Source organism: Podarcis bocagei (assembly GCF_964188305.1).
Source record: "Podarcis bocagei genome assembly, chromosome: 15".
In the NCBI taxonomy this organism is placed as follows: domain Eukaryota; kingdom Metazoa; phylum Chordata; class Lepidosauria; order Squamata; family Lacertidae; genus Podarcis; species Podarcis bocagei.
The window spans coordinates 41,782,476-41,795,385 of NC_138141.1; the positions used below are offsets into that span (position 1 = coordinate 41,782,476).

At 41.1% G+C, this 12,910-nt stretch overlaps 1 protein-coding gene and 1 long non-coding RNA gene across 18 annotated transcripts in view; one reads left to right on the forward strand and one right to left on the reverse strand.

Annotated features, from left to right (window-relative positions):
• Nucleotides 1–12,910, reverse strand: part of BRIP1 (BRCA1 interacting DNA helicase 1) — a 216,385-nt gene that overhangs the window by 198,059 nt on the left and 5,416 nt on the right. For all 17 annotated transcript variants that reach the window (XR_014002468.1, XR_014002469.1, XR_014002470.1 and 14 more), the window contains exons 4-6: nt 11,712–11,900; nt 9,514–9,644; nt 7,486–7,611 (exon numbers count right to left, since the gene is read on the reverse strand). Coding sequence is in view for 14 of the 17 variants with exons in the window: in XM_081171959.1 (XP_081028085.1) it covers nt 7,486–7,611; nt 9,514–9,644; nt 11,712–11,900 (446 nt within the window). In the remaining 3 variants the exon portion in view is untranslated. The remainder of the gene's footprint in view (nt 1–7,485; nt 7,612–9,513; nt 9,645–11,711; nt 11,901–12,910) is intronic.
• Nucleotides 1–12,910, forward strand: part of LOC308574419 — a 198,239-nt gene that overhangs the window by 30,961 nt on the left and 154,368 nt on the right. The gene's annotated exons all lie outside the window — the stretch shown is intronic.

Consider the following 12,910-nt stretch of genomic DNA (forward strand, 5'->3'; position numbering starts at 1 on the left):
CTAATTTTGAGGTGGAGCTGAGGTTATTGCTAATTTTAAACCAGTGGGAGTTGGGAATCCTTGGTGATCTACTGCCAATCATTCAGAGAGCTACCTTCTGCCCAGCCCTGGTTTAGAGTAGCAGTGGGTAGACTTCACACTTGTAGTATCTGAAGTCCATGATCGGGAGACACATGAAACTGCCTTATACTGAGTCAGACCGTTGGTCCATCTATCTCAGTATTATCTAAACCGACTAGCGGTGGCTCGCCAAGGCTCCAGACATAGGGATATTAAAAGAGGCACCTTTAATCCAGTCTGGTATTGTTTTATTAAGAATATAAATAAATTAGACACAGAGGCCCTAAATACACTAGCAAGGTATGCACCCACCATTTTTTTTTGCTGCTAGGACTGGACATTGGAGATCAGTGACCAGTCTCTTGGTAACTCTGTGCTGTACACTATGAAACTTGTTAAGAAAGACAAAATAAGCAGATTAAATGTCGAACTTAGTTTTATAAGTTATTTATTTTTACCTACCTCTCATCTGTTGGTTATTTATGATTTGTAGCCCTGTCTTTTACAAAATTAATTTTTAAAAATGAAAACCAACTTTTGGGCTTTAAGGCACTGAAATAGTTTTGAAGGATCAAGCTTTAGGCCCTGCCTACCCTACAGATTTAATATGGTTTGGTGCCGAGTTTCATTATCAAAAATCTATCCACCTAATTAAGTGCAGTCAGTTTTTTTCCTCTTCTGGCTCTGTAGTACCAACCTGAAATAATCAAGCCCTTTATCTAAAAAGATGATTAAGAACTGGATTATAATTAACTTTTTCATTAGTTCAAGAGTCACTTTAAACAGATTTTGAAACCTGAGTCTTGTGAACTTTCACATTTTGAGCAGACAACGCGACTAGCTTATTATGCGCATATTTTGGACATATAAGGTTCACAATACAGAATCTGCAAAGGAAGACAGTGGCCTCAAATTCTGACATTTTACAGGAAGATATGGTACATGTGTAACAGAGCAAGGTGTTCACCAAACTGGAGAGGGACACTAATCACACAATTATAAGGTTTGCAAAGCAGGCACCCCCACACTCCTCCAACCCTTATTTATACAGTCATACCTCAGTTTGCAAACGTGATCCATGCAGGAGGCACGTTTGCAACCTGCAGCGCCACGACTGCGCACGCGCCTGACGACATTTAGTGTTCCGGTATTTCCGGGTTCAGCGCGGTCCATAACCCGAAAACGCACAACCTGCAGTACTCGCAACCCCAGGTATGACTGTACTTCTCTGTGAGTCAGAACAAGAGAGTTCAGATGCCAAGAGAGCACTTTCTCTGTGGCAGCCCCTAAAAACTGTGGAACTCCTTCCCTACCAAAGTGTGTCTAGCACCAACATTTTGCCAGAAGCAGAAGATACACCTATTTATCCTGGCCTTGGTGCATAAGTTCAGGTATTTTTGTGGGACGCATCTCTTCTGTTTCATTTAACCTATATCAGGCACGTCCAACAGGTAGATCAAGTAGATCATGATCTACTAGTAGATCACTGGATGTCTGCGGTAGATCACTGCTCCCCCCAGAAGCTCAACAGCTTTAGCTCCACTAAAAAAAGCTCGACATTTTAGCCTGCAGCCCATAAAAATGGTGCCTCCCTTCTCCCTAAAAAAACTCAACAACTTTGACCTGAACCCCTAAAAAGGGGGTAGATCTCTGCCAGTTTTTAACTCTGTGTGTAGATCGCAGTCTCTTGGGAGTTGGCCACCCCTGACCTATATTATTGCTGCTTTTGTCTGGAATTGTTTTATTTTTATAATTGCATAAACCACGGATATTGTAAACTAAAAAAACCCAAATGTACTGTATTTTATTACATTAGAATTAGAAATCAATAAAAAATACAATATATAAAAAGAAGAAATGTAATGTAATTTTTTAAAAAAATCATACAGCATCGAGCACAATTGCAACAACTGGCAGAAAAATCATGAACTGGGCTGCCAAGGCTCCCCCTCAGCAATTTTCATGTCGTGTGAGGAGGGCATTTTGGGAACTGCTTGCATAAACTGTTTTAGTTGTTTTTTTAGTGTATGATATTATGTATCATATTGTTCAAACCCACCCTCTGACTTCATAGGGGAGGGCAGGTAAAAAATCAAATCAAATAGATAAGAGGCCCATTCTTCTTCACACCAATTTTTAAAAATAAGAGTTCTGAATGATCCAAAAAGCACAGCCACACACAAGTCCAGCCCCTCTACAATTTCAAAAGTTCAATTTACCTAATAAATTCTTACAGTCAGGTTCATGAATGGAAACTGCCCTAATAAAACTTCCACTTCAAAGCAGAAACCGCTTTCTGCCACAGGTGGCAATTTTCCTTTACTCTTGCTCTATAATCCACAAGCTCATTTTAACAGGATAAGTGCTGCATACATAAATATCACTAAGTTGTGGTTTATTGTCTCTCTCTCTCTTCTCTATATATATATAAAGAGAGAGAGAAATCTGTAGTTGGTTCAGCAATCATGGATTTCTGTTGTAATTCAGAAGAGAACCTGAAGTTTGATGTTGTTCAGGTTCTTTTTAAGCGTTTGCATCTGAAAACCAACAGTGCCCCCTGCTGGGCTCCAGAGTTCTTGACAATGAAATACCACAGAGTTTGGCAGATTTTAAATTCTACAAAGCTTTTCTGTACACTAATAAAAAATTATTGTGCACTAAAACAGGTATAGATCCTCTTCTTTTTAGCAAAAAAACTTTTCTTTTGTTAGTGATGAGCGCAATATAAATTTTAAATCCACTGAAATTAATGAGGATGAATGTTAGGTACAGTAATTTTAATGGATCTAATTCTGAGTAAATCTGGTTGAATAGCAACCATTTGTCTAGTAAAGCTACAATGGGAATGGTTGGTATTCCATCTGTGTGTGTACATGTACACACATACCCACCCATGCAGTGCAGTGAGGTGGTAGAATGGACTGAACCACTTTACAGTTTTAAAAAAATGATTCCCTGCAAATATTTTAAAGTCACCTTTAAGAGCAAAAGTCATCTTAGAGAGGCTTAGAAGATAAATCAGAGCACAACAAAACAATAAATAAAACCAGCAATGCTCAACAGACGAGGAAGCCTAAAAATGTTAAAATCCAGTAACAAGATACAACAAAAAACATTAATCCAACAAGTACTCCTCAAAGAAAAACAGGTATGTCTTCAGAGCCTTTTGAATGTGCTGGTAATAATGGGGCTGCCAGACCCCAGATGCTAAAGCATTCCAGAGACATGGAGCTACTACAAATAAGGCCATCTCCAATCTCCTAGCGCCCACCAATCTAACTGCTGGCACAGCAGGCAGGTGAGATGGGCCTCCATTTATGATCTTAAAAAACGGGAAGACTGATATAGGTGCAGCAGACTTTAGTAGCTTGGTTCCTAATCAATTAAGGCTTTAAAGCATAAAACTAGCACTTTAAAGGTTAAAGAAGCCAGGGAGGGAGAGAGAAGAGCCAAGGTGTTGTATAGTGTTGGACTAAGACGGGGGGAACCAGGGGTCAAATTCTGACTCAGTCATGAAGCTCTCACTGGAAGAATTTGGGCCAGGAGCTATCTCTTAGCCTAACCTACCTCACAGGGTTATTGCAAGGATAAAATGGGGAGTGGAGATAGCTGTTTTACATCACTGTGACTTATTGGAGGAAACAATCTAGATAGATGGATGGATAGATAGATAGATAGATAGATAGATAGATAGATAGACAGACAGACAGACAGACAGACAGTTCAGGAGCCACTCATTCCGCCTTCCCAGAATGCTCTGCATTCCAATCAATACACCTACACTGTATTAAACAAAACAGATTTACGCAAGTGAGAGTTCAGTAGGTGTGTCATATATTATTAAAAGTTCATACATTGATTCACAGGGCCAGATTTTTCTGCTGACATGCTTTCAGTGAAGGGGGAAAAAATCAATGGAGTTACCTTGGCAGACAATCTGACCCATTTGCATTTAATGGAATTTCAAAATTATTCAGTACTTAAAGAAACGGCTTTAACTTGGAACGCTATTTGAGCTCTGATTAATAAATCACTTAAAATTGTTTAAAAGATCTCCCGTCCCCAACTGGTTTTAAAAGCTTACAAGATTCCACTGAAACGAGCATGAATATTACACAGTAATGTAAAAGAAAGGCCCCTTCCATTGCTTTCCATAACATCCAAGGCCACGGGCAGCATTTACACACCCAAGTCATGTAATTTGGTCACCAACGTTTTGGTGACTCTCGGCCAAACACCTGAGCTGTCTCCACTGAAAAGTATTACATGCCCCAGCTGATTTTAGGATTCTAGATACCTTCAATTATTTATTTAAAGATTTATAAACCATGTTTTCATATGATATATATATATATATATATATATATATATGCGCACATCAGTAAAAGTTAGTTGGATAAAGAATCTCTGGTTTGAAAGGCCTGCCTGAATAGTAGTGTTTCTAGGAAGGCATCTAATAAGGAGCAGTGGTGGCTTCTGACAAATATCTGTTGACATGTGGGAGTCAACAGGACCACCAAAAATGTCCCATTAGAAGATCTCAGAAATCAAGGTGGAGCATAAGAAACCAAGTGGTCCTTAAGGTGCTTTGGGCCCAAGTTGTTCAGGGCTTTGTGAAGTAACACAAGAACTTTGAACTTGGTCCAGTAGCAAACTGGTAACCACTGGCAACAGAGTGGCATGCTGCCAGTAGCCTGGTCCTGTGAGCAGTCTGGCTGCTGCATTCTGCATTAGCTGCATCTTCTGGACCAGACACAAGATGGAGGTTTTATCTGTGCTTTCATACCTGCAACAGCTTATTCCCACATGTCAAAGACAAAGAAACATGCATGAACTGGCCTTCACAGTTTCAAAAACAACTCATTGTTTTGGGTTCCGCACCTGTAGAGACAACCTTTCAAAGAATCTGAGGTAGTCCAAACATAACATTGAACCACAGCTTGTAGAATTCAGCTTCCTGGGAATCTCAGCTCTGACTGGTTAAAAAACTTTTTTTTGCCCTTACGACTGAGAATATATGTTTGAAAAATTGACTGCATGCAGATGTGACACTGAACTACAGTCAGCAGGGTGTGAATGAGTCCAGCTTCTTATTGGGCTCGCCCCTACTTTCACATTACTTTTCATTAACCAGTTAGTTGCGTTTTTCTGTAGTTTGCGCGTTAGCTGTGGCTGCTGTCAAGCAAGCCAACTTCAAATAGTGGTTTTTGACGCTGGCACATTTAAAGGAACCATAGTTAATAGTTTTGGCAAGCTGCCATTGGCCAAAAACTATAAGCAAAACTCGCAGCCCAAACTTGCTGGAGAAGGAGGGAGTGTAGAGAATGCAAACCTTGGAGAAGGCTAGCCTTGTTTACGTCTGTTTAAACCACAGTTTAGTAGGATATCCAAACGTATTTTGTGTGCAGCTAATGCCTAGTAGAAGCCAGTGAGGCTCCTGGACAAGATTCTCAGCAGACAAGGGTTGGGCCTTCAGCGTTCTCCATGGTTTGGTGCGATTTACCCAAGCCTCAGTGACATATGCACTTGTACACATCATCCTTTATTCACATGTGGTGATTTCCTCCCTCCTTTTCTGCTGTGAGGTAAACTATGGTTTGCCATTTTGTCTGAACAAGAAGAGGGTTTTTTTTTAAAGAAATAGTTGATTTTTTTGTTTCACTTCAAAGCTTGGATGAGAGCCTGGGCTGTTGTACATTCCAAAGGGACAGGGTTTATCTGAAGTCACTACTTGTGAAGCAATTTTGCTGAAGGAATCCCTATTGATTTCCCATAACCCTCAACTCCACTAAAGAAGGACGCTAACTATAGAAGCAACTTAATTGTGCAGTCACTGATTTTCAGTTAGACACTTACAACAGCAACAATGAAAATCAATACAAGTTGTCCAACTTATTAAGTCATTGTGGCAGCTGAGGTCATTAACTCACAGCACACACAAAAAGTAAGTACTTACTCGTGTCAGTAATAGTCCATGCGCTTGTTTAGCTGTTCCTATCATCCCTTCAAGAGGAGTCGTAAAACGAGCCAGCCCAGGCAAAGAACCAAACTAGCCACATGCCTGGGGTACAAAAATCCCTGGGCCACCTTTTTGAAACATACTTTTTAAAAAAGAGACAGCATGAAGAATGTGTTCAGAGGCAGCATTTTACAAGTGCTGTGAACTGAGTTTTGACATAACATAAAAAACTGGCAAAAATAAGCCAGGAAATCCTGAACTGTCCACAGTGAATGCCTCAAGCGCCCCAATACATAAATAAATAAAACTGAGAGGTTCTGTGAGTCTATTACCCACTGACAAAATAGGCTGCCCACTGCATCTTTGCCAGAACCAGCATTTTTGCTCTACATCTATCCAATAGTCTTTTCAGGGGGTAAGCTATTCCCTCCCATCTCTACAGCAGGAGCAACTGAAATACTGAATTTCTCTCTCAATACAGTGCACCTAAGAATTACTTGACATCAGAAAAGGCTGCCTATTGTATCTCTGCATGAGTCACTGCACTGGGATTGCCTTCTTCCAAGTAGGAGGCACACACAGACTGATTCACAGAAAGAGGTTGAGCATTTTTCAGAGTTGGCAATCACTTACTCATAACTGCTCTTTTTTAAAAATAATAATAATAATATTTATAGATTTCCCTTCCTCAAAAGAGCTCAAGGGGGTGTCTATCAAAATACAGCAAACTAAAAACATTATAACAAATCATTAAAACAGATAGAAAGTTTACTCCTGAGCAGCTATTATCAGACTGCAAAAGCCTGGGTAAATAAAAAGGTGTCCAACTGATGTTCGAAAGCCAGCAACATGGGAGACAGACACAGCTCTAGGGGGAGAATGTTCTTAAAGTAAACCTCCTGGGGGTACAAGAGCAAAGGATCCATCCACTTTTATTTTTGAGCCAAACCGTGTTTCCACTATTAGAAGGCTGGGCGACACTGTGGTAAGTGAACAACAACAGCAAGTGGTTCAGAGTATGAAAGAAACATGGCAATAGAAAAGTGGCAATTCTCTCTCATTATATTCATTCAACATAAAACGGTTATCAAATAACATTCAGGTGATATACACCACTATATAACCTCCACAAGAAGAAATGTCGACTATGAAATGCTAGAAAGAAAAAGGATACTTTCTTCAAAACAAAACTGTACATACTATAAACACCCAGAGGCCAGAAAAACTGAAATAAAAGAGCATAGGAGAGAGATGCAAACTCTAAAGCAGGGGATGCCTTGAATACCAAGCCTGCCAAGGTCATTGTTGGAGTAAGAGCCTCTTAATGTTAAAGCACCAGAAGGAGCAGGAGCAGGTGGAAAGGGAGCTACAGGTGGGCCAGCTAGAACACCTGGGTTTCCATGCTCAACTCTTCTGCAACAACATAATTGGTCTTTGCTTCTTGAATCCAGAGCTACCATACTTACTGTTTTGAGAGAGAAAGGGGCCGATGTTTCAGAGCACACAGTCAATTCCCCATTTTTCTGCTGCCGGTAAACCTCCAGAGCGTCAACCAATTGGGTTCCTTGGGACAGCCGGTGCCGTTTCCTTGCCTGTAAGGAACACCCAACATGCCTATAAAACTCAGGTAGGAGGCACAATGTCTCCTTTTAACCCAGCGGCTTTTCAAAAGTTCCTACATTGATGGGATTCCTTTCCCCACAACCGGTCTGTCATGGACACTGAAAAGTATTCTAGGCATTTGCTAGAGGACAAAGAGTTCACCTAGGAAAGTGGCCAGGCCAGCTGGATGTTAGCATGGTCCTGTATCAGAAGAATCCGCCCTAGAATGTAACTGAAACTCCATAATGAGGAAGACATGAGTCAGACTACTGGCGTGTCTAGTTTGCTATTGTCTCTGCCATTTCGGTCTTAAGTTGCTGAGCTAGGACCCAACTATTGCAGACGTGGGGAACTTGGGCACAGGGGCCAAATGCACACTCCAGGTTTCTCTATTTAGCCCTTGGGACTCTGCTGAAGCCACACACCCCTCTCCCAGACCATAACACACCCCAGCCCTGCTATTGTGTCCTTTTTGCCTGGCTGGAACATGTCCTTTAACTGTGATCATGCTTAGTAGTTGCATGGATGGCTGTATTTGTAGAAAAACCTTTGAGTGGCTGGAATGTCATCTACTCTGCAAGAAAATCCATCTTGCCCCATAAGTTTCGGCCTCTGTTCCTTTCCATCCTCAAGAAAGTGCCCACAAAGTGCCCCAGTTTTTTGCCAACTCTGTCCTAGCTATGATGAACCTACATTCTAACACAGCTACAGTTTAAGATGTTCGGGGAATAGAAAGGCTGCATGCTTTAACCAGTAAAATCAGGGATAAGGAATTTCTGTGGCCCTCCAAATGTTGCTGAGCTACAACTCCCATCACCCCCAGCAAAGAGGGACAATAGTCAGGGATAATGAGAGTTGTAGATCAGCAGTATCTGGAGGAAAAAAATATAAACTAAATTTTACATCAACTGAATTTTAGATTAACAGAAATTCTAATTGTTGCGAGTCAAACGGAACAACATTTTAAAACCATTTTAGCTCTGGTGTTGTAACAAGGCATGCAAAACATAATAAAGATGGCCTGTCCTTCCAAAATGACTAGCAGGTTTCATTCATTTTATGTCCAGTTATCTCACAGTTTCTCCAGTATCTCAGAATATTTCAGTGATATGCATTTGTCTTTACATTTAGTCAGTTGATTAAAATGCAGACGATAAATGAACGCAAACACTTTTTTAAAAAATCAGCGGACAGCCCTCAAATAAAGCACTTTAATTTAAAGATATGCCTGTAATTAATCCTGCCTTGTAAATAAGTTTCCAAAAGTTAATATCCTATTTTTAAAAAACCAAATTATTAGTCCATTGGGCACTGACAGGGGGAGAACATATAATTGAATTTAAATGCTGAGAACAGAAGAAACAGCTTCTCTCCTCATTTCTATGAAAGGTACAAAGGAGAAACTGAGGGCCCATCTCTGAGCGCCCATCTACACTTCCACTAGGAAGAATGGGTTCAAGTGGTTTTCTGCTAATCCCATGCTTTTTGGACACAGTTTTCAGCAGTTTTCTGTTTGCCCGACTGCTTTGCTGGGGGAAACCCAATCTTTAGCGCTGAACTGGAGCAAGTGTCAAAAGGATTGTGTTTTCCTGGAGGAAAGTAATGGGACAAGCATAAGTCTGGATGAACCCTGTATGTTCCATCCATCCTCCGCAAACCTGCTCATTCATCTGCATGCAATTCCTGGTCACTGCAAGCAACCAGACTAGTGCTTAAATACAAGGCTGAACTAATATGAGCCTTCTGTGGGAGAAATGGGGGGGGAGCAATCAACAGTCTGGTTTGGGTTGTGGTTTAGTCCTACTAATCTGTACATTTTTAATTGACGTGCTGATCCATAACTGGACTGATGGAAACCTGAATTAATTTTGCTAGCAGCAAACTTTACCCACCTGCTGGTCTGTTTCTAATGAACGAATCCTTTTCCTATCTACTATAAAATCATCATCTCCAGCTTCATGAAAAGACGCCTGCTTCTTTGCAGATAGTTTGGAAGCGAGTGTGGTTCTTGAGATCTCATCTGCTATGGCAATATATAAAATAGAAAATCCCTATTATTTAGCCATTGTAGAAAAAACAAATCACAACAAACATGGTAAGAATAAAACAGTGCCGCCAGCTACCCACATTATAACAAAACTAGAACACAACAGCACATTAGAAAAGAAGTGAAATGCTAACATTTATAATTGAACTCATTATTATAACCCAAAGCTAGCAAACTCCTCTGCTGGTCAGCAGAAAAATCAGTATGACCTCCCCTTCCCCAACTGCTTTGTTATGAATTTCTAGCTCCATCTGCACAATACATTTAAAGCATAATCATACCACTATCAGACCCCTAATACACCTTGTAGAGCTACCATTTGCAGAGTGGTTTAATAGTCAATCCCTCATCTCAGAGAAGGTGTGAACTGTAGCTCTGTGAGAGGAATTGGAGCCTCCTAACAACTCTCAGCACCCTTAACAAGTTGTAGTTCCCAGGCTTCTTTGGGGAAGCCATGGATGTTTAAAAAGGTATGATGGTGCTTTAAATGTGTAGTGCAGATGAGGCCTCTGTCTTAGGCAGTATACACAGACTCTGCTGCAGCACTGTGTGTTCCAAGGTTTCCACAGCTGGCTGACCACATTGACACTAGTGCTGCTCCAAAGGGATCCTTCTGATTTGTCCTAATATCACTGAATAGATGCTGGAGAAAAAACTATTCTTTATTGAATCTTATAAAAACCTTTTCCAACAAAACCTGGAAGCCAAAATAAAAGATAAAACAGCCCTTCAGTCCAACATTTTTCATGTCTCTGCTGTAACATTCGCAGCTCCTAATGTAGCAGAGGGGAATCACTGGCCCATAGGTCCAATTAGGCTCACCAAGCCCCTCCATCCCATTTGGCCACAGGGCCAAGCCACACCCAGCTACCACCTATCACAGGGTTTCCCAAACTTGGGTCTCCAGCTGTTTTTGGACTACAATGCCCATCAACCCTGACCACTGGTTCTGCTAGCTAGGGATGATGCGAGCTGTAGTCCAAAAACAGCTGGAGACCTATGTTTGGGAAACACTGACCTAACATCAGGTATGGGACAGGCAAAGTCACAGCTGCAAACAGTGCCAAATAAAAGTATGGAACTTCTACAAGTTCCAGATCAGAGTCATTCTGCACTTTCAAGAAATAGGTCCTACACTTTGAAACTCCCTGCCCATTGCTATTAGGTAGGCACCTTGATGTATTTTTTTGTGCCTGCTAAAAACTATTTTGTTCCAGCAAGCCTATCCACACATGTAATTTCAACAGACTGTTTCTTTTAAACTTCTTAAATGTCTTATGTTTTAATAAGGGTATATTTATTAAGTAAACAAACACAAGTAATGGCTTAAAAAGAGCCATTTTTCTTTGCAGCCCCAGTTTTACCTTTGGTTCGCTACCTATAATGCAGCTTGTGGAATGAACTAAAGATATTTAGGAGTTTCTGAGTGTCTCAGACTCCTTCCAAAAACAGTGACAAGGAAAGGTGTCAAATGCAAAAGGCACACTTCCAACAGTTCCTGTGCTAATTTATTTTTCCTACACCTGACTTCAGGTGACTGGCAGGGGGGTCTGCCCTGCCCACCTGTCAATGCAGCCTGCAAAGGGTTGGGTTATTTTCAAATCCTATCCTCCAGCCAAAAGTGGTTCCTTACAGGGGTCCTAATGCAACAGTTCTGATATTACTGCCCTTCATCTGAAGATCACAGGGCAGCTTACAATATAAAAACACAAAAGTTCATAACCTAGTAACAAATGAAAACAATAACACACACAGACATACGGTTCAAAAGGCCATGGTGCCCTGCTTACTATCCCCCTCGAACGAAATTGTGAATTGAACCTCAGAAGATACTAACCCATATATCGTATTACTAACACATCTGACCAATAATCGCAACTTTTCCTTTTAAGGCCACCAACTATTGTAAAGCTTTTTGACCTAATTGCCTGGATGCTGTATCTTACAATGGGTCTTTGCAAGCTCACCATTGAAGGACATCAATACTGCACGTGCCCTTCAAAGCAGTCTAAAAAACCTTCCAAGAAGTGATTTGAAAATTACCTTTGTTTCTTGACTTGGTTCCACTTTTCACGGGTGTCACCGTTCCGCTGTTGGTGAAGGAACAAGATGCGTCTTGGCTCACCGCTACACTGTTCTGGGCCTGAGCTGCATGACAGCGACAGCCGCATGGCATCAAGGTCTCTGGCTTCTTGCATTCCTTTGAACATGGTAAGTCATCAAGCGGTTTGTCTGAAGAGCAAATAGGGGAATATTATTTATCTTCTTTTTAAAACTCCAAGAAAGAGGGAGCCAAATGAAGATCACCTCGGGACCTGATCCAGCTGGACCTCCCACCACAACAAGAGTCACCCACCAAGAAGTGTTCCAGGAGAAAGGGCTCATGGTGTCACTTGCATGCCGTGACACAGAGAGGTGTGTGTTGCAACAGTTTACATCAGAAAAGTTTCCAATGCCACAGAGCAGCGGTGGGCAACATGAGACTCTGGGGCCAAATGCCTGCCAGGCCTGCCTATTTAGCCATTGGGATTTTCCCAGTCTACTCGCACCCTGTCTGCCAGCTACATCCCTAATAGGCCCTGCTTCACACCTTCTTTGAGTGCTTTTGTGAGCAGGAATGTATCCTTGATTTGTAATAAAAAAATTCCTTCCAGTAGCACCTTAAAGACCAACTAAGTTAGTTCTTGGTATAAGCTTTCGTGTGCATGCACACTTCTTCAGATACACTGAAACAGAAGTACAGGTGCTACAGGAAGGAATTTTTTTATTTTGACTATGGCAGACCAACACGGCTACCTATCTGTAACTGGAACCTTGATTTGTAATAGTTCTTCTTGCTTGCTTGGATGGAGGATGGAGAGATATACGTAGTATGTGGGTATCTATGCAGAAACCTCTGACATTACTTCCCCGCCCCCCCAAAGTTAAGAGTCACACCGGATGCTGCACCCACCACTGGCATATCACACACACACACTGAAACTTGCCCATTAGGGAACACAGTCCTCAAGCTCAGAAAAGTTCCTCAGTCCAATCTTACAAAATTATCTAATTTAGCATTTTTATTTTACTTGTATTTAGGTAGAATCTACATAAAACCACTTTGAAAATGTTTTTTTTTAAAAAAGAGTGTTTTTAAAAATATAGTGTTTTCCATAGGGCTCACCATTGCCATCTAGTGTCACATCGTATATTGCACTTAAAACACACTTCGTAATCACAGCTTTAAAAGAACAGTAAAA